Below are 26,428 nucleotides of genomic sequence, written 5' to 3'. Positions count from 1 at the left end.
ACGGTCAATGCAGCTGCTTCCTCCTCCACATTTTGAAGATTACAGATAATAGAAGTAATATGCAAGAAAATGATTCATGGCTCAGAAATCAAAGTCTTACTGGGAGGATAAAAACTGTACAGTAGAGGAGATCGAAAAAACATAAATCCAAGCTGCGTAAAAAACATTTCCCCTTTAAATTCTGTCTTTGCTATAGAGGAAATGGGACAAAAGGAAAATTAGACTCAAGGAGAAAAGCAAATCCAGAGCAGAATAGTCAGTCTGTTCCCCTCTGGGCTTAAAAAGAGCAAACTCATACTCTTAGCAGGTGGCAAATATAGAAGCTTTGTGAAAACTGGTATTTTCCTAATGGGAATGTGTGGTGGTGCAGAACTGTTTTATTAGATTTTTGTAAGAAGTTTATGTTATGGTTCGTGTCACTGTATCCCCAATTCTGTATCCCTTTTGTGTTGTCTGTATAATAAGGTGTTTTGTGTCAATCATCCCATACCTCACATGACATGTAACATCCCCTCTGCCCCAACCCCCCTCTCTGGGGCAGCTTGTCAATCACTCCCGGGGTCCCTCCCGGATTGTGAAACCTCTGTGAGAGAGCTTCAGGTGATAGGCAGCCTGGGGGGAATTCCTTTGGCTCTGGATTTTAGTGGTCTGAAGCTTGGGGGTGGGCACACCTTGTTACCCCCTGAAACCCCTGATTTGTGGTCTTTTTTGTATCCTCCCTGGGACCCTCCCCCGCTTATAGGGGGTGGGAGGGAGGAGCAAACTCTCTCAGCCGCTGGGTTCTCCAGCCTAGAAGCTCTCAGCCGCTGGGTTCTCAGCCTGGAATCTCTCAGCCGCTGGGTTCTCAGCCTGGAAGCTCTCAGCCGCTGGGTTCTCCAGCCTAGAAGCTCTCAGCCGCTGGGTTCTCAGCCTGGAATCTCTCAGCCGCTGGGTTCTCCACCTAGAAGCTCTCAGCCGCGGGGTTCTCAACCTGGAAGCACCGAGCCGCTCGCCTCGGAGCTTGGAGATCTCTGCTAATAAACATCCTTTAACCTGCTAAGCTGAGAGCCAGCCTTTTCTCTTCTGCTGCTGTTGACTGTCACCTTTGGGTCCAGCTGCCAAGCCGAGAAGCCAAAACGAACTGGAAACTTTGTGTCTGTGTTGACCCGAGCTAGCTGGGGGTTAGCTCCCACCCGGAGCGGGGACACAACCGGACATAGGAATGAAAAATATTCTTCGAAAGGTGCCAGAAGCCAAAAATGTAATTTTGATTCAATATGATTATTGATGAAATCTCTGTAACAATAGCCCACCAAGACAAGCTAAGTACTTCAGCTTGGTTTCAGAAGAAATTACCAAATCTGCTTTTGAAGCCTTGATCTACTACCTCGGGCTGAGCTTAGCCACAACCCCTCCCTCAGCACATTTGTGTCCTCCTCTAAAGGGAGAAGACTCAAGGTGCCCCTTTGCATTACAGTGAAATAGCACAAAGAGATGGACAAGGTCCTTCTATTACTGGTTGGCCAAGGTTAAATGCTGGGCAGCTGAGGAGTCCAGGTCCTATTGCACGAGTATTAGTAAAACTGTAATAGGTCTGTAAAGGGATTTTAATCAGTGTCTCAAAGTTAATTGAAGAATAAAAATTATTAATTTATCATTCTATGGTGCCTTTTTTCTAGATCTTGCACAGAATAAGTTTACTTCAGGGAAAACAAGAGTAGTTCCCTTATCCAGTATTACTATAGAGACTAAGGACTGAATTTCTTCGTTTATACTTTAAATTCCAGTTCTGCTAAGAAGATATTGAGAATGTGCTGACAAACTGCCACTGTCATTTTGTAAGTACAACACTCATACAGTTCTGGTCAGCAAGGACAGCTTTGCTTTAACTCTGTGTAGAGTTGACATGTGCTGAAAACCCCTGCTTGATCTTTGAATCATTGCAGTATAGTGTCAAAACCTGCACCAAATGCATCTCCTCTTTGTACATCTGTTCTCCATGAAATACGATAAGTTTGCATCCTCAGTAGATAACCATTTAGAAAAATCATTAGATGTTAAGAAAGCATTCCTCAACACTAAAATAGCAAATAGGAAAAGGACATCCTGGATATTTAATACAAGGTGCAAAACAGGCCCCAGACCAGATTTATGGGATTTTTGTCACATTGACTAGATGAGTCTTCACCATTCTGATAGAATACAGCAGTTTAAGCAGATCTTTAGAGAGGTAATAAAAGCCCTTTTTGCTGACTACTTTTCAGAATGCAAGTAGTGTTTTGTGAGCTGCATTTAAATATGAAAAATACTTCTGGAACACAAAGATGTGTAATCATGCATAATCCAGTTTTCTGATCTTTATCTCCAACAACAGACACTATTGAAGAACAGCCTTAATCAGGTAATAAATCCGGCAAAAAGAAAAATACAGTTGTGATTTGTGGGACCAAAATAAACCCTATATTTCTGAGAGAGTAATATAGTTATTTTTGCAACAGAAAAACAGTTATGATTCTGAAATCTTCCTTGGTCTGTGTCAAAACAAATTGCAGTGAGATGGAGGATTTTCAGCTTTACTTTGATCAGTCAATAATATAGGAACACTTAATTGTTGTGGCCTCTGCTGATTAATGGAGTCTTGAGAATTTGATGAGCATGGGAAGAAGTGCATTGTATGAAATGACAAATATCTTTGTTTTCTTTAATCTTCTTCGCCTTCAGACATTAAGCTTTCAGCTGTCTCTTTTTAAGGACTGCAAAGGCCATCAGTTGTATAGTACTCTTACTCCTATACTCAGGTACAGCTGTGAGTTGGCCTAAGTGACGTGTCACTGTCACTAGAGGTTACACAGAGTTAGCTGTGAAGTTTGCAGCAAATTATATTGTAAATGTGGTGGGAAAATATGACTTAATGCACTGCAAACTACCACTAGACTATGGGTTAATACAACAAATGGTATGGACAACCCTCAGGGCAAGACAAGTTGTCACAGTACTGGCTGCAACCACAATGAGAAATTCTTCTAATTTGGTAAATTTTTATTTCTCTTGTTACTTTTTCCACCTTCCTTGCAAATAAAACAAAAATCTGTATTTCTTAGACAGTTTTCATAACTATACCTCTATTTCATTTACACATGCAACTGAATTTAACTGAACACATAAACTGTGCTGTGATGACACTCGATGTCACTTTAGTACTAATAGTATTGGTTTTGATGCATGTAATACAAAAAAAAAAAGGAAAAAAACACAAGAAAACAAAAAAACCCCTATTGATTTGCTGTTTGTTTTTGTTGTTAATCCTTTCCCAGAAATTTACTACTTTGGATCTTTCTTCAAATTTGGAACAGAAGCACAGTTTAAAATTTTGGCATTTTCTCTGGAACAGAAACCTTGTTTTCCACAAGGTGAAACAGCAGCTGTTGTATACAATCAAGAAAGAATACAAAGGGGAATCAGTAAATGCACAGGAGCTTTGCAAAGGGTTAGGGTTTATATTATCTCCCGTGAGAAAAATTATACCAGATTTTTGACAATAATATATGGTCTTGGAAGGAAATTCAAACTTATTCATAGACAAAGTTTTTTAAAAACCATGAATCATATCTGTAAAGTTCATGGAGAAAATGAAATTAACCAGAATGTTAGGAATACACCCATTCAGTTTCCAAAAGGCTGTGTCACTCAGCCATACTCTAATAAAGGCTATTGCCTTCTCAGATGAGGTTTCATTTATAGTAATATTTAGAAATGGCTTACGCTTCAAAGACTGACATTTCTAGAAGCACTCAGATCCAGGATATGAAGAATATGGGTGCAAGAAATTTTTTTTTTTTTTTTTTTTTTTTTTTTTTGCCATCAGTTGTAAGAGCCTATTACAAAAAAGTTTATCAAACATAGCTGAGACACGAACAAACACAGACTGACCTGTGATTGGTCAAACACCATAAATAACAAGCAACAAATATATTATGTGAATATTTCTGCATCACCTTAGTCTTACAGGCTGAGTTATGGTAGTCTTTACTGTGGATGGGTTTTGCATTATTTATAGTTCTCACGAATATTAGTTGTTTCAAATTAAATCAGACAACCTTTCTTCACTGCACCTATTATAAAAGAATTGCCTCAAAACACAGCGGACATATAAAACGCGTGTCAATTGCACTGAGTTTGAATTTTTGAAGTGTGATTTAGAAGGGCCTTAAATAGTTGCTCTGCCTCTGGTAGTGAATTTCTCCTCCTGAAATATAAACCAGACTGAAGCGAGACTACAGTTTTCCTCAGTGCATTCCAATTTTGAGTGTTTGTGAAGTGGAAATTTATACATGATACTGATTTACTCTATCACTAGATGGTCAAATTGGAGGATATATGCCTCTTATCATCACTCAGCCTGGAAACCAGAGACTACAACAGAAAACTCCCAATGTTTTACATGGAAACATCTAGTCCTAATCAGTCGATCTGATAACAATCTTTTCAAATTTTATACACTACAACCAGAGATTACTCTGTGATTAGTTTTGCCATCATGCTACCATTTATATCCTATAAGCATAGTAATGATAACGATACTGAGAAGAGTACCCAACAGAAACACAGATGTTGAGAGATCTTATTATGCAATCTGTATTACCACTCATCTACATACACTTAGTTGAACAATCCAAGTTGCCACATTTACCATAAAATAAAGAAGTCTATTGATATTTTAAATGAAAAGGTAAGCCATTATATGAGTATTTTCATAGACAAAATGTCTCACATCATGCTTTCATAGCAAAAGGTCTTTTGAGCAGACAAGCTATAAGTTCCCACAGGGTGTCTCCAAAGTTATCCCTTTCCAACTGAGTTTCTACCCAGGAGTAAGCAGAAGAAAACCAGAGAACTTACGATCTCCTTGGCAGCGCACGGGACCCACGGACACCTTGGCTTCAGACCCAGGCCGGTCGAGGTCTCCAACTACCACCTGGCTGACTGGTAGGTGCTCTTTGTATGACAACATCCCACTGTCTTTCCTCCTGAGTTAGAGACATAAAAACAAAGCAATTGTGAAGCATATGAAATTATTTTCCTTGATCTAAGCAATAAAAGAATGGGTATGCAACAACTGCATGCAGCTCAAACCCCATTTTAGTTAGCAAGACCACAAAAATTCAATTTATTGTCATGTCTTAGAGCTCCTCATTCCAACTGCAGCAACTAACTTAGTGCTTTTTTCATGCTTAGACCAAATCACTGTGCACAGTTACAATATTTTTCCTTTATTATTTCAAGAGATGAACCCACTAGCATTGAGTGTTATTTCTTCCAAATAGAAAATGAAATAAGCAATATTTAATTAGGCACTTTATCTCTCAGCTGGTTTGCCTCTGTGGTTTTTTTTTTGGTTGCAATAACTGTTGGTTTTCTGTTGGTTTGTATTTTCGGTTTTGTTTTATTTGTGTTTTTATTTGTTTTTTACATAAACACACACATACAAGGCTAAATTTTCCACACACAAAAAAAAGCTCTATATATAGTATTAAGATTATGATTTTTGACAGAAATAAAAGAAAGAGGAGACAAAATAAATCCATCTATTTCTCTCTCTCTTTTTTTCCCCCCTTGCCTTCTTTTTAGCTCTATCCTACTATGTAATTGGGTATCTAAAGTAAGGAACTTTTTGATCTAAAAAATCAATTCTTTTGTTCAAAAATATCACAGGAGGAAGGATGAATTCAGTATCTAGAAAAGTTAACTGAACCACACAATATGACTATAACCGAGAACTTGTAATGATTTCAGGAAAATGAAAGTCTTTTTCATCTCTGACTTGGATGACTCAAGGATCGGACTCATTATATTGCTAATAACTGGGCAGCGCAGCAGGGATCTGTGATAATGTTCAGATCTGTGGTAATGTTCAGAGTCTTCCAGTAGCACAGTACTGTTTTCCTGTAGCATCTCCAGTTATCATGCTTATTTGGTCCATCTGAAGAGATGGAAAGCAAAACACTCTTTTAAAAAGAAGCACAACTGAATTAATTAAGAAAATAACCACCACATTTTCAAACAGCAGTTCTTTGGAACTAGTGTCTGTTCTCTGTGATGAAGAGAGTAATTAGAGATTTAATTACTAGAGTTTTTCAAATAGCAGGTAACTGTTTTACTTAATCTGTGTGTTCTTACCCTTCAGAGAACTTGCTCCTTTGTGTTATGTGACTCTTTGAGTTGCTGAGATCATTAACCCTCTTTGGACGGACACAGCTACAGCAGGTGCTCTGTTGGTGAGGTTGCTACAGGACATTGATAGAAAGGGAGGAAAATGGAGAGCAAGAACCCTGGCAGGCTGCTTCTGCACATTGTACTGGTTTGTAGCATACTGCTTTTCATCCCCAGATCACCATGACCTTTACAAAGGCATACTTTTCATCCATTTGGAGACAAGCAGTTTAAGAAAAGAAAGATTAAAGGACTTTCCATTTAAGAAAGAAAAAAGTGAATCACAAAGACAGGTATGTAGACCTAATCTTCATCACTGCTAAAGACTGCATCCATGGGACCCACTCTCTTCTAATAGAGGATAAATGTAGGTCATCACTTTACTCTTTCTGAGGTTTTCCTCTGAGACTGGCTTTCTCTGCTGATTTTTACTTTTTCAAAGAACACTTTAAAGTTGGACATATCTATTTAAAATAAAGCATTCTTCGAAGAGTGGTAAAAAGAAAACTATTGGCATTCTTTTTTTTTTTTCCTTTCCTGTCTCACAAAACTGGATAATATTTCAACTCCAAATAAGGATTTTTAAGGCTGGCAATTTTCCTGTCACCAATAGCTTTCACTTTCTTTGAAGGAAATAAAAAGAAGCAGTAATAAATCCCCCCTCTTTACTGATAAGTTTTTACTAATTTTAATATTTGTTTGTGCACTTAGTGATATGGTCACTTTAAAGCTGTTGTCATGACAGTAAAAGCTAAATGTTAGAGTTCTTTTCAGAAATAGCCTTATTTTCTGGTCATCATTTACTTGTGTCATCATTGTAGCAATTGCATTTTCCCCTGCAATGAAATTATTGAGGACTGGGAGTGCTGAACTAAGAGTTGAGAGAGGTGAGATGCCTTTTCAACAGAAGAACCTGGGTAGTCCTTTCACTCTTTACAAAAATGGGATAATGATGATTTTTGGCCCACTCATGTGCTAATAAGACAGACAGACTCAGAGACCGAATGGCTCTGTTATGCTTTTTTAATGTACTTGTATTTCCTCTGGACATACTAATCAGTGTTGAGAAAATCAAAAAGTTTTATACCAAAGACTGATTATTATGCTTGACTTTGTACAACACATTTAGAAATCATCACAGCTCGAACACTCAATTCCTGCAAGTGATAATGCTTCTGACGGTATTTAAAGACTTTGCACATTAATGGGGTGGAGAAAGTCTCTGAAGTTTTTCCTCACCAAGGAAAATCCCCTCAAGAGAATAAAGATTGAATTCATAGAGTGTCATATTCCTATTAATAGCCAAATGGGAGATGAATGAATCTGATCAAATCCTGTAATTATTACCAGGAGATATTGATGAAATCTCAGTGTAATTTTCTATTCCTAATTTCTTTTCCTATCTATATATAACAGTCTGCAGAGTGCTTCCGGGTGTCTTTGCATGAAAGTAGAAGATATTAGTGTGAGATTTATCACTGTTTTGATTATGATCATCTACTTACTCTTTATAAGCATTCAGTGGTATGAAAGAAAGAAATGCATTTTATATGTATCAGCAAATGACATATTCAAAGTAATGATAAGATTCTGTATCATTATTAACTTGTTTACATAATGATTTAATACAACCAGACTACTGCTACTGGAGTAATTTATTTTCTCCGATTTTGTTAGACAGCACTTAATTATGAGCCCAGCCGTACAAAGCAAAACAAACGAAGAATGTACTACAGGTAGAAATTGACTTGGTTTTAAAAGATATGGTTTCATGACTTGAGGAACTGAAGTTATTTTGATTATACAAATAAAACACTGACTGGACTGAAAATATAGTGTTAAGCACACATAATTCAGTGATTAGCAGTGGATTGAAGAATGAAAATTCTGAAGTATGACATTTTCAAAGGTATACAGACCTAGGTTTTTACTATGTGAGCACCTCTGTATAAATCCCTGCATTTCCATAATCTAGCTGAGGGAGGTGTAAAGCAGTTTACTCCAGTTAGGATCTGCAAACCAATGCCTGTGAAAACATTGTGAAGGGCACAGACATGCTAAATACTGGTATTTCCTCTCTTCCAAAAATATCTGGCAAGAATTTTATTTATATTAAAACTGCTAAGAAGAATGAATATTACAGACAATTTAATGCACAATGCAACTTTGGCAGCAAATGTAATAGTCTGGAAGTGAGTTACTTGGAAATAAACAAGATCTAATTAACAGGATTAAAAACCGGGCAAACAAAATCTAGGATTAAAGCAAAACTAACTCTTAAAAGGTTTTGATAAAATTTAGCTAACCTTTTAAGAGACATACTATGCAGCACAAACCCCATGCTTTTAGATTCACCCTATACCCAGGGCTCTGCCCTTTGGAATTATAAATGGCAAACAATATACTCTAGGACAAAAGTTTTTATTTCCTGTTCTCAGGGTTTCTTATGGCTCTTTTGTCCCTTTCCCATGTGTCCTGTCACCTCAGATGCCTTTATATGTTAAGCTGGAGCTAATGACTCACCCTTGATTTGTCTGACAGGGGGTATTATGGAAAATTTCTCATTACTATACAGGGTCATAAAAACTGACAGATGATCATAACTCAGTTAAAGTTTTTCTATACTCTGGCACTGGACAGGATAAGATCCTAGGAAATATGTGGTTCCTAAAAGCAAAAGAAGGAGGAACTCTTACAGTTAAGACTGATTTTAAGGCAATTAAACTCCTCTAGCATGCAGAAAATACTTTACTTTTGAGACCACTCACCTCCTGAAAGTCTAAATAATTTGATGAAAGATCATCTAATCTCAGCACCCAAATTACGAACATAAATCCAAACTTTGACTTCTATTAGTAAAGATAAATTATTATGAAATTCATGGTGCAGCATTCACAAATAATCAATCACAAGATCGAATTGACTAGATTAAATTAATTTAAGGGGTGATACACCAAGAAATTAGTCAGAAATATCCTCATTTAAAAAAATCCATTAGGAAGGAGACTGCTGGAGTTGACAGTGGTTCTACAGGTTCTCTTGCCTGAAAGGACTTCTTGACTTTCCTTTTAAATAGGAGTTTGTGAGAAACTGAATAATCACAAAGAAAGGTGAATAATGGAGATACCAAATGGGGCTTTGCTTCCTTTTGAACAATATGGAACCAGTATCCAGTGAAAATATGCATTTTTTGAGTATTTGCTCATATTCTCCTTCCAAAAGACCAGTTGAGACAGAAAGCCTCTTCAAGCAGAGCAGCTCTTAGAATCTTCATTTCATTAGTGTTGTTTTGAAGAAATAAAGGAAATTTATGTATTCTCTTCTTTTGAGGTCCAGCAATTCATCTGACTTGACTTTTAAATTTTCCTATTAAAATACAGAGATATTTTAAGAACAAAATCTAGGAATTCTTTCATGCTGTAATTGATCTTTGCATCTGTCAACAATTTAATCAATGTTGTGTCAGAGTTTCAATTTTTTTTTTAAGTAAGTCAGGGAACATATGTGACATTTCCTTTAGAAGAAATGCTAAATTGGGATGTCTCTTTTCCCTTGGGTAATTACAGAGACAAGATGACTTGGGATTCAGCTGAAGCCAAGAAAAGAAACTTCTGTGAATGTAGAGCTGAAAATGGATGATATGGGAATTTTTAAAGGAAAATTTGACATTGGAAAGGGCAATACCTTTCTCAAATAGTTTTTTTTTTTTCTCTTAGTCCAATTTCATTTGGCATTTTTAAATAAGTATTATTATTTGATCTCAAAATATTTTAAAATATATTAGTTTATAAAAATATTAAAAATTACCCACAGTTAACGACGTCTCAAAAGTTTTCTAGCAATTTTAAAGTTTTAAATGATTTGTCTTATGACAGAAATGAGAAAGCTCTCCTCTGAACAGGTGTAATCAATTGAAGCACAATAAAATAACACCCCATTCAGCTACTCAACATGCCCCAGAAAGTTAAATGTCTGTCTTCGTATATCATTCTGACAAAGAGAAACCTACATTTATTGTACAATCTCCTCACAGATGCTGAACTTTCCCATGGAATAGCAGGCTACTGTAGTTCTGAGGTAAGAAAATAATGAAGAACTCTACTGAGCATTTCCACTTGTTATAAAAATTACCTAATTTAAAACATCAAGAATTTTAATTACACTTTTGTATATCTGAATGCATTACAGTGATGGTAATATTTTACTGTGTGGACACTAGAAGTCGTTATTTAATGAAATGTATATTTTTAATAACTGCACTACTGAATGTACTGCTGCAAGGTCCATGCAAATAAATGATGAATTCTTTGCTGCATCTGTACTACTGACTAGCCACAAGCCTTTGGATCACATCCTATCAAACTATCAGACCAAACGTACTTCTGGCAGGATTTTTAGGGCACAAGGATCTGTATCGGAAGAAATATTAAACATCAGAGCGGCAGCTCAGAGCCTTCATTTCTTGGAGTTCTTGACAACTTTGACAGTTTTATTTTGTATGATTGAAAGAGCTAAATAAAAATAATTGACTATGGCATGACAAAATAACAGATGGCTATAGTTAATGCTGACTTCAGCCCCTATATGGCTGTTGAGTCCAATACAGTCCTGAAGTGCATAACTTTGTGTTGAATTTGGTCCAGAAAACTGAAAGAAGTATGGTACTTACTGCATCCAGAAAACGTCAGTAAAACCCAATTTTATAAGCATCTACAACTACTCCCACCTTTCCAGTGGCACTTCCTGCAGTGTTGATCCTCACATGACATCTCTGCATATATCTCATACAAAACTGAAACCAGTCTATGGTAGGCACACCGGGAATATAAGGGTGCTGTGATTTAGATCGTGTCTGGATTGTATAACTTTGACAACAAATATTTTGGGAAAAGGCTTATACTGACCGCACCCTTGAACAAAGTGCTTGATTAGATAACCTCACAAAATCTCCACACATATGATAAGAATGACCAAAAGAGGGCAATGAAGCAGGTGAGGGGTCTGGAGCACAAGCCCAGTGAGGAGCACTTCAAGGATCTGGGGTTCTTTGGCCTGGAGGAGACTCAGGAGAGACCTTATCACTCTCTGCAATTGCCTGAAAACTGGGAGTTGGCATCTTCTCCAAGTAACAAGAGTAAATATCCTCCATCAACATCAAAAGAGCCACAGATTGGAAAAGCATCACAGGTTTGGATGACAGCAAATTTAAGTTACTTGCGAGACATCACATAGAAAAAAAGCATACCAGCACCCCTCTACTAAATAATGATCTAAGTAGCCAATGAAGAGACAAAATATAGGAGAAAAAGTTATGTCCCATATTATTACAATTCCATGTTACTATTTGACTAATTATTTCCTTTCTATAAAGGCCTCTACCACATCTCCACTGATATTTAAGAAAAATTAGGTATTTGAGCCCATTTTTCATTAAACTCTCTCCATTCTACCTGACATCAAAGTTTAATTGTACCAACCACAACCTCTTATTTTCCATATCTAGAATCAGTTCACATTTTTAAAACACTGTATTTCTAGGGTGTTGCACATAATGTGTGTCCCCTCAGAAGACCTCAGTTTCAGTCCTTAGAGGCAACTATCATATTGTACTTTAATTTTGTCTCCAGTCTCAGAACTTTCCTTCCCATTTTACTTTCCTAAGTGTGTGGAAGAAGGTAATTCCCCAGCAGTGATCCTTCTCTCCAAGTGGCACTTACCCCATGAGGACAGATGACCAGTTTTATTTAGGTTTTCTTATATAGCACACAGCTTGTACATCTGTAGCTCTTTTCTCCTCACAAGGATTTCTTAACCTACTGCTGTTCGAAGCTGGAATCAGTGATCCTACAAATTATTATCTTTTCTCTCTGCTTATCTAATAAATAGAGAAGTTGTTTGTAGCTGAAAAATGATCAGTAAAAGTAATCTAAAGGCGAATACCGCATCAGGACTGTGATTTTTTGATGTTGTAATAATTTGTTAGGCCTGTGGAAGGTAGACCATGATCCAGCAACAGGTGAGTAGATGGGGAATAAACAGCTATTTAAAACATGCCAGAGTCAAATGGAAGAAGAAATTTGTGACAACCATCACTAAACAAACACCCTACCAAAATTAAACCTTGAAAGATTATCTACAAATTGTGCTATAAATATAATGAATGTTATTTCTGTGTCTACTGAGGAAGGAAAGTGGGGTCCATTATCATGAAAGCACTCTAGTTAGAATAATTAAATATCCCACTACAAAACATTTTAAATGTAAATCCATTCATCAGAAATAATTGTGTGAAACTGAATGCTCCAAGATGTTCAAGCACATTTAAAGCAATGGTGCAGCATAGAGGTAATTAACAGATGTCTTTATTCATTATGTAAACACTGCTATCAAGCACAAGCAAAACTAGGATACTTTCCTTCTGCTAGTAAACACCCACATATATCACTTAGAATTGATTTAATTCCAATTAGGTTCCTTTTTTACTGCTTTTGCTAAAAAGATGGATGACCTTGATTTGAAGTGATATGCAAATTTATCTGTAGGTTAATTTCTTCCTGACCTTTCTGTGGTTTTGTGATATCATTACCTCTTGTCTCTGTGTGTTATATCTCCACACACAGGGAAGTGTGTTATATCTCCACACACTGGATAAATGAGAAAGGATTCTACACAAGATAGTTATTGAAGTTTTAAAAACCCCTGTAACTCCTGCAATGTGTACAACGGTGTCAGCTCCAGAGGCAGCTGGGTTCTGCGGGACTGTACACAGATATTCTCTTACTGCATTTACTCAAAGCATTATGAGAAAACTGAATGACAGAGATTAGGATTTGAGCCACAGGGAAGGCATGGTAGGCCACACTGTGCTAAATATTAGGCCAAATGCAGATGCTCTTGTTTAGAAAAATCTATTTTGCTGCATTGACTGTTGAATGTCAAGCATTTGTTTAGCGTTTTGTTGATCACACTTATACAGGTTTAGTGACCTATTAATTCACCAGATTGCTCCACTTTATTGCTCTGGTGGGTTTCCATTATAATTTCTGTTAGCCTTTGAGCTCAACTTTCCTTACACTATATATCACCACTTTTTTTTTTTTTCTCAACAAAAGACTGGCACATACTTAGCAGAACTCACCATTCATTTCCTAACACAATTCCATCTGAGCTCAGCCTGTCTTTTCCTAGCACGATACTTGATGATCTCCCCCAAGATTTTTTCTACCACGTCTGCAGTGACAGTCCTGACTGCACAGACTGAAATGGCTCTGGGCCTCAGATTTCTAAAGACATGTGACAATATGATCACGGATGAAGGAGGCTGCTGATGAAGAGAGTGAGATTCCCCCTCCCTCTTATCTCTAAGAATGGTGCTTTCCAGGACTCCACGCAATTCTGGGTAGATTGTACAGTGAAGCTGACCCTAAGCAATCAGATTGTGCTTCCCTGGTATTTCAGACTGTGACATTTTTTATCAGCATTAGGTGAAGACAGAAATTAAAATATAATATAACATAGGTCGAAAAGCCTAGGGCTCACAACAAGTGGTTCCATGATTATGTAACAACACCCCTGATCCTTCTGGGCAAGGTATTCCACTGCTCCTAAGGGCACAAACCAGAAATGGGGTCAGTAAGGAAATTATGTTCACATTATCTAACAAATCACTAAATCATGGAATGGTTGGGATGAGAAGGGGCTTCCAGAGATCCTCTAGTTGGGTCCATTTTGTAGCCTTCCAGAAAGCTGTGAGTTAATAGTTTTAAAATATCTTTTTCTTTAAAAAGCCCCCATGTTTACAAACAATAATAATCTGCCTTAAGATTGTAAAAGAGTCACTGGTAACAAAACAACAAAACCTGGAGGTTTGCTGGTACATTCTTCGGTTGTATCAATATAATTTATACTGAATTTACATGTTTTTTTACAAGATCATACTTAATTTGCAAGCATTAATATATCAGAAGTGGAAACTGAAATTAGGCAAGAATCATGAGGAGGTAGGTGCTATAAATTTTCAAATAAATCACTAGAAGGTTCTCAAGAAATTTGAATAAGTTACAAAAGTTAAGCAAAGGCAGGTTGAATTGGTAGGCTAAAAAAACCAAACACACAATTTTCTTCATTGTACAACTAAATGAAAGGTATAACTAGAGATATAATCGTCGGTATGTCCATTTCCCCCTACAAACCTGAACTATTTCAGTCACACATTATGTTTGTCACGTATAAATAAGTGCTCCATTTTAAAAAAAAATCCCTCAGAAGACAGAATCAGCATAAATATTGTATGTAGTAAAAGCATAAATATTGTATGTAGTAAAAGACAAGATTAGCACATACATTCAAAAACCACACAACATATTTAGCAACTGAAGCTGAACTACTACTGTGAAAATGAAAGCAAAAAGAAAATCATGTATTGCCTACATACTGGTTCCTTATAATATATATTTCATCATGTTTTGGAGATGGCAAGAGAAAAACTGCCATTGAGTCAGAGAAGAAACAGACCCTGAATTTTGCAAAAAACTGAAGCTTATTCAGACTGCCTACCAGTGGAAAGTGAACCCACTCATAATCCACCACAAAAGCACAGAATTTGTCTAGGAAACAAAACCAGCTGCCAGAAAGAGAAGAAAGTGTTTCCAGATGCTATTCTTTTTCCTGTTTACTGAGGATTTTTTTTGGTTTTTGTTTTTGTTTTTGTTTGGTTTTTTCCTATTGTTTTGTTACATCCCTGGATAGGCAAAAATATGTCAACAAATAAACATATTTTGAATCACAGTATTTTCTTGTTTCAGTATTTCTTTCAAAACACTGAAAATCTTAGGCCTGTAATTTTACAAAGACTTTATAGCCAATCATAAGATTGTTGCATCATTTTGCAACTAAATGAAATCCTCAAATTTCAGGAAATGCACATAAGCCAGAAACAGCACACCATTTAACAAGTATTAGTAGGAAATAACTGGAGGATCCCAATATTATCAAACCTAACCCCTGCAAGCTCTGGGCACTTCACTATTCAGCTCATACAGCATATTGGGTGTACTAGAGTCAAAAAGTTATTTCCTATAAATGAAAGAGGAAATAAAAATTGGAAGCAGGCACTACTAGTGTGCTGTAACTCTCAGTCTCTTTACTTCAGACTCTTTCATCCTCTCTATAACTACAGTGTTCTTCCATGGCAATAAGGAGAGAAAGCTGATTCTTTAAAAAGTTGTTAGAAATACCTACTTTATTCAGCAACAACTGGTTTAAGTCAATTGTTCCAGTCTTTGAAAGAGTGCATGTTATCCTTATTATATCATGACAGTGGTCAAACACTGGCACAGGTTCTCCAGGGGGATTCTGGGATGACCATCCTTGGAGGTGCTCTGGGCTCAAAAAGACACAGTCCTCAGCCAGTTTGATTCCACCATCCCTGAGCAGCAGGTCAGACTACAAGAGCTCAGGAGGCCATTTCCAGGCTGAATTGCTCTGTGATCTGATGAGTGTGTGTAGGTATAGATGAGTATAGTGCAAGACCTAAGCACCCTCAAAGCGTGTCCAAAATTATCTGTCTTTAGGAAAAGTATTTAATAAGCTTTTGCTGCCATGCTCAGTTTCCTCAATGATTATCTCGGTTCTTCAGCTTACATTTAAGCAGATCAATATCTATCTTCATTCTAAACATAATTTTTCTTTTTTTTCAGCTTTCAGAAGAAGACATTTTTTTCCTGTTTATCATTTAGGTTTGTTCTGCACCACAATCATCACATATAATTTACAGTTAATAATAATAATAATAACTGTGATAATAATAAAGTAAGGCAATAATCAATATACCTGAGCTTCTGTTCACATTTGTCATCTACTATCTGCTCTCTTGATTCAAGAAATTTCCATCAGTGGATGTTATCTATGTTGTTGGTTTTTCAAGGTCCTTAAAGGAACATATTGATTTTCTGTTTATAATGTCAGGGATTAATAATTTCTTTTTCTGAGTTTTGGGCTTTTTTGTTGAGTGAAATAGCAGCAAAACTTAAGGTCGGTTAAAAGAGCATTATTTGTAAGTATGCTGTGTAAAAGAGGAGTTTGTTTTTGATTCCTGAGTTTTATGAAATCCTTTAAACATTTCTAATATGACTTTGTTTCAGGAAAAAGTATCTTAGATTTGACGTAAGATACTTGAATTAATTCTCTTTTCCAAAATGCTTTAACTGAACACATGAACTCCTGACCAGTAAATGTTATGTGACATTTTATGTCATATCCAGCAAATGACTGTTTTTAGACATGCGATTGCATGTTCAGTGATAGCATTTTAAACATTTCTCTTTCATGAAGTAATAGCTACAAATCCATTTGTGCTTTAACATTTTCAGGAAAAAAACCCTTTTGCATCATAGATATAGTTTTTTATATTTACTGTATTCTTTCATCACATTTTCTAACAATGCCAGCAGATTTTAGTTTATTAAATTTATATTTGCCTGCTGGTTTGAAAATCTAGGTTTTCTTCCTTTTCATTTTGCTTTACTTTCTCTTTAATAATTTATACAAATAAATATATATATATACTCAAATACATCCATAAAGGCAATTGTCTAACTTAAACAACAGCCCCAAGACATAACTCAAGGAAGATTTTTTTCCCCTAAATTTAACGTAATCCTGTAATCAACTTCCACTTCTCCAAAAGTTGAGCAAAAGACACTATTTGTGATAAAGGAATACACATAAATAACTGTCCTGAGATATTGGTTTAGATAGAATAATTTCTCCCTAGTAAAAAACTTATTTTTCAGTAAAATATGGGGAAAAAAAAAAAAAGCCATCTGAATTGCATCAGGAACCTGGGTCATACAGACACACTTCTACTGTAAAGAATCCATGCAGCATTTTAATTTCAGTTTAAAGACTGTTGAAAAAAACTTGAGATAATAATGCAACAGGTTACCTTAGATCTGATTTACTGAGTCTCCATTGCACACTAAGACAGCCCTTAGAAATTTTGCAGGGTCTCCAGGGGCTGTAATTTATACTAATAATTTTCATAAGTATTGTATTCTGCATGTGAACAGAAGGTAAGGAAAAGAAAAACAGCTGGAGGAGGGGTGGGGGGAGGGTTGGGGGACACAAAGAGAGTTGCAGGGGACACAAAGAGAGTTGCAGCTGGGACAAAATATCTATCCATAATTACTTACAGACAAGTAGTAATTTTGAATGCTTAGGGCAAACCGGGACAGAAACATGATAGGTAACTAAGATAAACCCACATCTAGTCCATGGCATTAAAACAATTTATAGAATTTAAGCTTCTTCTACAAGCCTAACTACAGATGAAAAAAAGGAAAAGCAATCTCCTTTTTCTCTAGGTGTTAGAACTATTGCCTTTTCTTGCTCAATTTCCAGACTTTATGAAAGGTTACTTGATTGCTTTGAGTTTTTTTTTCACAGACAGTGTAAGTCATCTTCCTCTTCAGAGTAAAATAATGCATTATGTATATAACAATCACTCCCAGGCAAACATAATGCTACAGGTGAGTCTCATCCATTTTCTTTTCTTTTTATCAGGTCTTTTGCAGTGGTAAGAATCTGTTGGGAAAAATGGGAAAAAAAAAAAAAAAAAGAAGAAGAAGGAAACGATTCTTCCTTCGAATTCTGAGGTTTTGCAACTACCTCAGTGATGAACTGACAGGATATTTTGATCAATTGCTCTGAAGAAAATATTCCCATCAAGTCTGGCACCTGACACAAAAGAAATATCTTAAGGGCTTCTGAGTTGTCTCTTCCCCAAGACCCACCTCTCCCCCCCATACGATTATTTTCATTCTTCTTCTTATATCTGTATACCTATATGTAGCTCCTGGTACACCAAAGAACAAACAGTGAACACATATATCTTTTGTTTACACTGGAGGCTTAACACCTTCAGCTTGATGGAGTCCCTCATGATTGTTTCAGCTAAAATATGACTGCTAATAGTAATAACAATTAATCATGTGCTGCAGTCTTCATCTACCCTATAACACAGATTGTCATATATTTCAGATGTCTTTACATCTGACTGCACTGATTCAGAAATAAAAAAGTCAGAGGAGTCCTACAATTTAAGAAGAAAAGCACCCTCTTCAAGACTTAAGCAGAGTCAGGTACAGAGTGAAATACATTGGGCTGGTCAGCACTGGGGTGATTTCATCTTCATAGCATGGCACTGAGAGGAGAGTCATTAGTCTTTAAGGTAGCCCATAAATAAAAGGTAGAGGAGGAGAAAATAATTGGCAGCTAAAAGTTCTGCAGTGCACAATGCTCAATGTACTCTGCCCTTACCTGACAAGCTGTGACAGTAAGGTCATTTGCTTTAAAGTTAGGACTACAAGCTTTTCATTCAGATTAAAAAGTCTGCATCTTTCTGTGCAAAACATAGGAGACACTTTTGTCCTTGCTCACTTGATTTATCAGTCACACTAATCATGAATTTTAATAACAAAAAGTATACAAATGTGCTGGGAATTATATTCCGATCATCTGCATGGTAGAATTAAAAATCATGTATCTGCCTTTTCACCTGCTAATTCATGACCCTCTCAGAAATTTCTTAGTATACTCTGAGAAAGATAGGACACTTTTAATAACAGCAAGGTTATGCCAGAGAATAATAATTACAAATACCAAATCCGACAGATTTTTTTTTCAGTGCCGCTGTTGAACAATTCTGTAACTTAAAAAGACCTGGATGACACCATCTCTCTGACTAGCTGGAACTGAAGACAAGAAAACCTGAACAGCATCGCTTAGAAGTGAGGTTGGCAGCAGGACAAACACTCACTTTTTGTCTCACAGTGATTTACAGAGCAAATTAATAAACAAGGATAACGTCTTGTCATCACTCTCCCCTTTAAGTTCATTCCTTACCGCTAGCACTGAGAAATGAATGAACTTGAAGTCAAATAGAAATCATCTTCATCCTTAGGAGTTTGTCATAGCTTTACCATTTCCACACTTACAGCAAGGTAAAAGACTCTGCTCATGATGCATGAAGCAGTACAGAATCCTGTTTCCTCATTCTTAGTTTTTCACTGATTGCAGGAAGAAAAATCATTGTAGCTGCAACAATAAGTACACAGGATGGAATAAAAAGACTGAGTAAGAAAGGGGTATTTTTTAACAAAGAAAAGGCAGATTGCCAAAGAGATATTTCACGTCATATCAATGCCCACATTTTCCTGTGTTTTCAGATTTGGAGAACGTTAAGACTTTGTTCCTCACATGTCTAGTCACTGCCATGAGCCAGAAGCCTTAGGGGAAATGTTTTCCTTACCCCTCCGGTGAGTAGGACGATAGCTAAAGTCCAAGTAAGATCAGCTTGCTATAAACAAGGCCTGAATCAAGTCCCAAAGGTGAATAATGCAGAGAAGAAAAGAGAGAAAAGACAATCAAAATTTGAAAGTTTTATGATTCATCGAATCTTAAAACTCCTAAACACCTTAATCTGTATCAGTTCAGGCTGGTGATCTGTCAGCTCCTGTGAACCACATACCACAGCTGCTGTCAGTACCTTCATGGAACATCTCTATAAGAGAAGAAGCAATCTATGGACTAGAGTTGCCATAGAAATACATTTCATTAGAAATACAACACAGGCATTAGGTACAATTCCAGACAGCAAAGTCCTTCAAAGTCTATGTAAAAGCAATAGCCTGGAAACTTACTGTGAAAGAGATTCTATGCCCTTCATCAGCCCTTGGATTAAATTTTAAATCACTCAAATCAGTCTTATACACACATTTATGGTAGTGAATGCACAGTATTGAGGAAAAAACCAGTCCTCTTGTGTTTGCAGATAGCCTTGTGTAACAAAATCCTGGATTTTGGCCAGAGTTCTGTGATGATACTAAGGCACAAGTAGAGTTTGAAAGGCTACTCAGCACATTTGTAGCATGACCAAGTCTTCCACTTCAAAATTTCCATCTCTCAAACCTTTAATCTGTCATTATCGTATATTTAATATATTGTTTTCAAATGATAACAAAATCATTCAGCCTTTTCTTGTGGAAGAAGTAAAAAAGAGGAATGCATAATAAACACAAGGTATATATAGTTTTATAAATAAAAACATAGAATAGGTTATAAAACTAAGAGGATGGAATTAATTTGAGGAAGATCACACTTTTTCAGCATGCAAGCCTTGTTTCCACACCAGTTACATCTGATAAGCACAGCTGGCAAACACAGGACAGACAATAGCCTATTTAATACCCAGTCACTTAACCCTTTTCCCTACTGGAAATTTAAGATTTCTCTACATAATGCTAGAAATAGTCATTAAATATAAACAAAATGTAGCCACATAGAGCCAATGATAAGTTCTCAGTTTGGTTTTGTTTTTTGTTTTCCACAGAGAATGTGTAGCCCAGACACTTCTGATTGTGTAACACCTCTGTGGAAACTCCAATTGCTGCCTAGATGGGAAAGTAATGGGAAAAATATGCAAAGACATTGTTAGCAGCTTCTAATGAAGGACAGGAGAAGTCCTTCTAACTATCCAGCTCTCTCTGCACCAGCAGCTCCGTTACTGAGAGCACACATGGTTAAAAGACAGATGGATTTTCAAAAGTGCCTAGGGATAAGGGAGTCCGGAACTGAAATATCTGTGATTTCGATGGTAATTATTACATACTAAACTTAAGCCTTGATGTCTACCCATAGCTCCAGGAGCCTTTAATATCCTGTTAAATCTGGCTACAAATGACCTACCTGTCACTTCCACAGCCTCAGGCCAGCATTTCAACATCCACCCATATTCCTGTCATTTAAACAACTCATGTCATTCTGAGCTCTGTTTGGTCATCTTTTCTCATGACCTGAAACTTTCTTTTGAAACTGCCTTTGCAGGAGAAGAATTGTAAAGGGAAGAGAGATGCATCCTGCAGAGTGTTCTGTAAAACACCTCACAAAAATAAACCAATCTGACAGGCTCTGGAGAAAGAAACTTTAATATCCAAACTGTGAGATTATAAGTAAGGTTCCTTCCATTGATTTTCTCCATTTGTCCAAAGCACTTTTTTCCTGCAAATTCTGCTTAAACCCTCTTGATCATCTTTTGGGAAACCAAATAGTTCTTGAAAGATTAGCAACCACATCAGTAGTCAGCAGTGAAGTCCATGACAGACTTTGTAGCCTGAAGAGCATTCACATCAGGAAGCGCTAAATGAAAAAGCTTCTTATGTCACCTTTTCTGAGTAAATCCTTGAACAGCATCATATTATAAGTCTTCTGACTTATTGTGACTTCTCTGTAATAAAAAGCAAGGAGCCTGTGGTGTAGAAACTTTGGCCAATCTGTAGGATTGAGGAGTAGGAATCAAAATTTCTTTTCAGAGCTTTACATTTGCTACTCTAATTATGCAGTGTGCCTATCTCTACAATCGATTTTTTTTAAAAGAAAGGGCTAAATTGTAATAATAATGTTTTTATTCAAAAAAGATTTTTTTTCAAAAAGTCTTACATTTTATCCAAAATTAATCATTTGATTATAATTTTGTTTAGCAGCAACCCAGAGAACTTCTTGCTACTCATAACAGCTACCTTTATTTTCCAGACTGAGGCAATCTGACTTCAAATGTCAACTACACACACTGTAAAAAATTATCTTTGTTAGCAAGCAAATCTAACCTTTCTTATACTATCTGATCCATTAAATTCTGCATTAATTTCATTTTGGACACAAGTCATGGAAAATTTGGGACTAAGGATTGTTTTGGCAGGATTACTCTGGATGAAGCTCTTCCATCTGTATTTTTGTTTCTTTATCATAACAAAAATGACTGCTTAATACTTATATTGCACCAATAACAAGAGTTCTCTAAAGAATCAGGTTCTATTTTAGACTATGTGTGCAAATACACATAAATCTGAATTCCATATCTCATATTCCCTGCCAATATCTACCATTTGGCTTATTTACCATCCAGACATGATAACCAACATGTTAGGCATGTGATAAATAGTTCTACAACTATTTTATTCAGATAGACAAGATGTGATGTGAAATTTTAAAAATCAGTAATAGAAAAACCATACAGATGTAAGGTTTACCAAGCCTATGGTATACTCGTAATCCCTGGGAAAAGTTATAATGTAAGTGAGTCCATAATTAACACAGCTGGTTCTGTACTTACATAGTACTTACTCACACACTTGATTAAAATAAAATAAAAGCAAAAAAAAGAAGCAAAAACGAAACACACAGTTTTGGAAAAAAAAAGCATTTCAGGCTGCTTAAAGAGCTTCAGTTAGTCCCCTGTTCCTATACCATGATACAATCCTTGACTAGTCCCTGATTATTATTTATTCTGGAGGGCTTCAGCATTATTCAGTATAGGATGCAGACAATACTCATTTAGTACAATATTGCCCACTCTCCAAATTTACTCTAATGCTTCAATATGTGGATCTCATTTTATATCTAATGTGTTATTTCAAATCTTTCTATAAAGGCCACGTTTTCTCATTGGATTTTTTTATAGTGCTCATTAGTACAGCAGATGATTGCTTCATAAATCTACCTATCTATGCAATACCTCCATGAGGGAGTATCTGACATAATTTGCATTCTATAGATTGGATGTTGAGGCTGAAAGATGTTAATGTTAAAAACACTCCTACTTAGTGCTCCATCTGAAATGGCTACATGTGGGTTGTGGGTTTTTTGGTTTTTTTGTTTGTTTTTTTTTTTTAATGACTGCATTAGATGCAATCCTTATTCTGGTTACACCTGTGAATGTTTGGTATTTGCACAAAGTGGACTTCTGTCTTTCCACTAGATACCCAGAAAATTAGGATCAGACTAATGACTGTTCTGTGAAGAAGTGGTTTGTGAAACTGAGGAAGCATCACACAGGAACCTGCTTACAGAGGTAGGGTTAGAATCCACTTCCTCAGGGAAGCATTCTCCTGCCTTTGCTATGAGATCATTCATCAAACTGTAATTCCTTTCTTCATTTCTAACACTATTTCTAACTTCTACAATAAAAATAGTGGACAATATTCTACTTACACTACATCATTCTGATTCAGCCTGTTCCATTCTTCAGTGGCTCCCCAATTTCCTTTAAATGTCTTTTCTGAATCTTGCTCTTCTTCTTCACCTTTCATTCTCACAATTTCTACAGTCTTCTTTTCCGATTTTACTTCCTTACCTTTTCTTATATACTTATTGCTCTGGCTACTGCCTTCTCCCCACTGTATATTAACCCTACAACCACTGAAAAAACCCCCAAACAATTTTTCCAACACTGTCTGGGCAAGAGCAGAACATCATTGTGGGCACACTACAACCAAATGCAGTGCTCCCAGCTGTGGACAAGATATGCAATTACTGCAAAAGTCCCACCTGAACTCTCAGCCACAGTCTGACATTTACACAGGCCTTCTCTTTAAGGGGATTGTAAATCCTTCTAAAATAAGTTGTGCTGGTGAGCTGTGGTGGCAAGTTGTGACAAGCTGCTTTGTTAATATATGAACTGAGACTTGTCTGCTCATCACAAACTCTTGCATATTCTGTGGTCCAAACCAGGAGCTGTTTTGCTGTCACCAGAACTGGGCACAGATGTGTTGGAGGCCCTGGTTGAATTCTGCCCCAAAGTCATAAAGGTCTTCCAATCCTCTGGAGCTCACTTGCTTTTTAGGTATTGATGAACCTGGTTAGATAAAATCCCTAACTCCTCGAAATAACTCCCAAACCCAAAAGATATGAATATGGAAAAGACTAGATTCTGCCAAAACCAAACTGAAAAAATGAATCTTGAACAAAATGTCCTTTAAGACTATAATATAGCTTCCATTTCTTCCTGTGATTTACATACACTACAGATTAAAATATAATATCCAGCAGTATAATTGCTTTCCATAAAACATCCTGCAATAAATAGTAGTAGTCCTGAAAAAATTCTGTTACTTATCTAAAGAATTATCGTATAAATGTATTCTTGTATGGAGTTCCGAGTAAACAGTTGTAAATCTTTTATGATAATAAGCCTATTTTAGATCTAAATCTAATAACCATATCAATATGTTTATTAGTAGAATCCACATAATCTCAGTGGATAAAAGGGGTGCAGAGGTTACAAAAAGATTATTGAGTGAATGCTGCTTATTAAATTACCATATGTGACTCTTGGGGAGTCTTTAAGAAGAGATCAAGTGCCATTTTCCCCATATATTTCCCTTGGTGTAAAAAAAACCAGTCAACATATGGTACGGAGCCCTATTATTCATGGATATGCACCCAGTGCCGCAGGCAATGAAAAGAGTAAGTGCTCCTAATTCTACCATTATTGTAATTATTATCACGGTATCTTCCTTTTATTGTTACTATTTTGACACCGAACCAAACTTATTTCCCTCCTGCCACACTGCTCTAGTGCCTATGATTGAGTTGAAGTCATCTGACTTTATATTCTTCAATCTCTATTTAATTCTATTTCTGAAGTTTGGCAGCATGTGTGATTACCCTGTCCGTAATACTGACTCTACATCTGCGATGCTCTGTAGCTCATCCCATATCATAGCTAACAGCATACTATCCTAATATCAAAGCTTAGGGTGGCTATGTCTGTGGCAATATTTTATTTTCCACATCCCAATCTACAATTTTTGCAGGGCCTTGAAGGTTTCCTTTATGACTCTATTTTTGTGTTTTTCTTCATTCTTGCAGATCCTGCCAGAGTCCTGCTGCTACCCAGAGGGATCTTCATAAGCTGGACAAGTAGGTTCACAGAAATATGAAGTTCAACAGTGAAGAGTGTAAAGTCTTGCAGCTGGGGAAAACAACCCTATGCACCAGTATATGCTGGGAGCCACCCAGCGGGGAAGTAACTTAGCAGAAAGGACTCTGAGGGTTCTGGTGGACACTGAGTAGAACAGGAACCAGGAATGTGCACTTGAGTCCAAGCAGGCCAATGGTATCCTGGGGTGCATTAGGCAAAGTTTTGCCAGCAGGTCAAGGGAGGCTATCCTTCTCCCCTGCTCAGCACTAGTGAGGCCACATTTGGAGTGTTGGCTTCAGTTCTGTGGCCCCTAGTAGAAGAGAGAGATGGAATTACTGGATGGAGTTAAATGAAGGGCCACTAAGATAACAGAGCGACTGAGGCATATCTCCTATGAAAAGAAGCTGAGGCAGCTGGGGCTGTTCAGCCTGGAGAAGGTTGAGAGGGATGTCTATAAATACCTAATGGGAGGGTGCAAAGCAGATGGTGTCACATTCTTTCCAATGGTGTCCAGTCCCAGGACCAGAGACAATGTGCACAGGGAAGCTGCAGAGTCCATCCTTGGATTTATTAAAAAACTGTCCAAAGTGTGGGCCTGACATTTCTAAATCTGAAGGGATTTTAGCCTGCTAGCAGTGCTAACTGTTTCCCAAGGGAAAAGTTCTTGAGACAGCCTCTTCTCAAAACAGTCTTGGCAAAACTACTATCCTTTCCCAAAACAATCGTTCTCCAGCTGGTGTTTTGCTGTTTCTCTAGTTTCACCTATGGGATTAGAGAGGTGTCGTTCCTACTCACCAATCATGTTAAATCTGTATCGGAACACCTTATATAAGGTGGTAAGAATTAGACAAGAGAGCTTTCTATACTCTGCCTTCTGAAATATTTGGAGTCTTTCATCTTTCTTTTGTGTCTAACAGCAACAACAAAGTACTGGACAACAGTTTATAATCTGCTTGAATAGATGGGTTGTACTAGAGAAACTCTGAGGCCCCTTTCATCCACAACTATTCTGTGATTCTGTGGTTCTCTGATTCTTCCTACTCTCTTTTTTTTTTTTCCTGTTTTAGACTCTGACATACCACTACAGTTCTGTAGCCTTACATTCATTAACAGCTGTAGAATTTCTCAATTAACCTCAAATGGTTTATGAGCCAGTATTGATCCAATTACACTCAGGTTGCTATTAATGGGAGAAATGTTCATGAAAGTATGGTTTCAATATGTCACTGAACATTGCATACCATGTAAAATATAATCCTGCCTGTCGTGATAAAAGAGACATAAATGATTAAGGCTCACAAATTGAGTGTTGTAAGACCACAGAGAGGGTCTCACTCAAAATGATGATGAGCTTTACACAGTCTGTTCATGTTTATGGGGAATATCAGAGATGCAAGTTTATTTCTTTTTTCTGCCTTAGTTAATTAAATTATCTTATGCAAAGCCTGGCAGCGTCCTCTGAAATACAGAGCCTCATTCCAT

At 36.8% G+C, this 26,428-nt stretch overlaps 1 protein-coding gene across 1 annotated transcript in view; it reads right to left on the bottom strand.

Moving 5' to 3' along the window:
- CNTNAP2 (contactin associated protein 2) overlaps nucleotides 1-26,428 on the bottom strand; it is a 770,772-nt gene that overhangs the window by 144,336 nt on the left and 600,008 nt on the right. The window contains exon 15 of the mRNA XM_040057848.2: nucleotides 4,879-5,006. Within this exon, the coding sequence (XP_039913782.1) occupies nucleotides 4,879-5,006 (128 nt within the window). The remainder of the gene's footprint in view (nucleotides 1-4,878; nucleotides 5,007-26,428) is intronic.

Source organism: Hirundo rustica, chromosome 1 (assembly GCF_015227805.2).
Source record: "Hirundo rustica isolate bHirRus1 chromosome 1, bHirRus1.pri.v3, whole genome shotgun sequence".
In the NCBI taxonomy this organism is placed as follows: Eukaryota; Metazoa; Chordata; class Aves; order Passeriformes; family Hirundinidae; genus Hirundo; species Hirundo rustica.
This window is presented reverse-complemented; position numbering and strand designations above follow the sequence as displayed.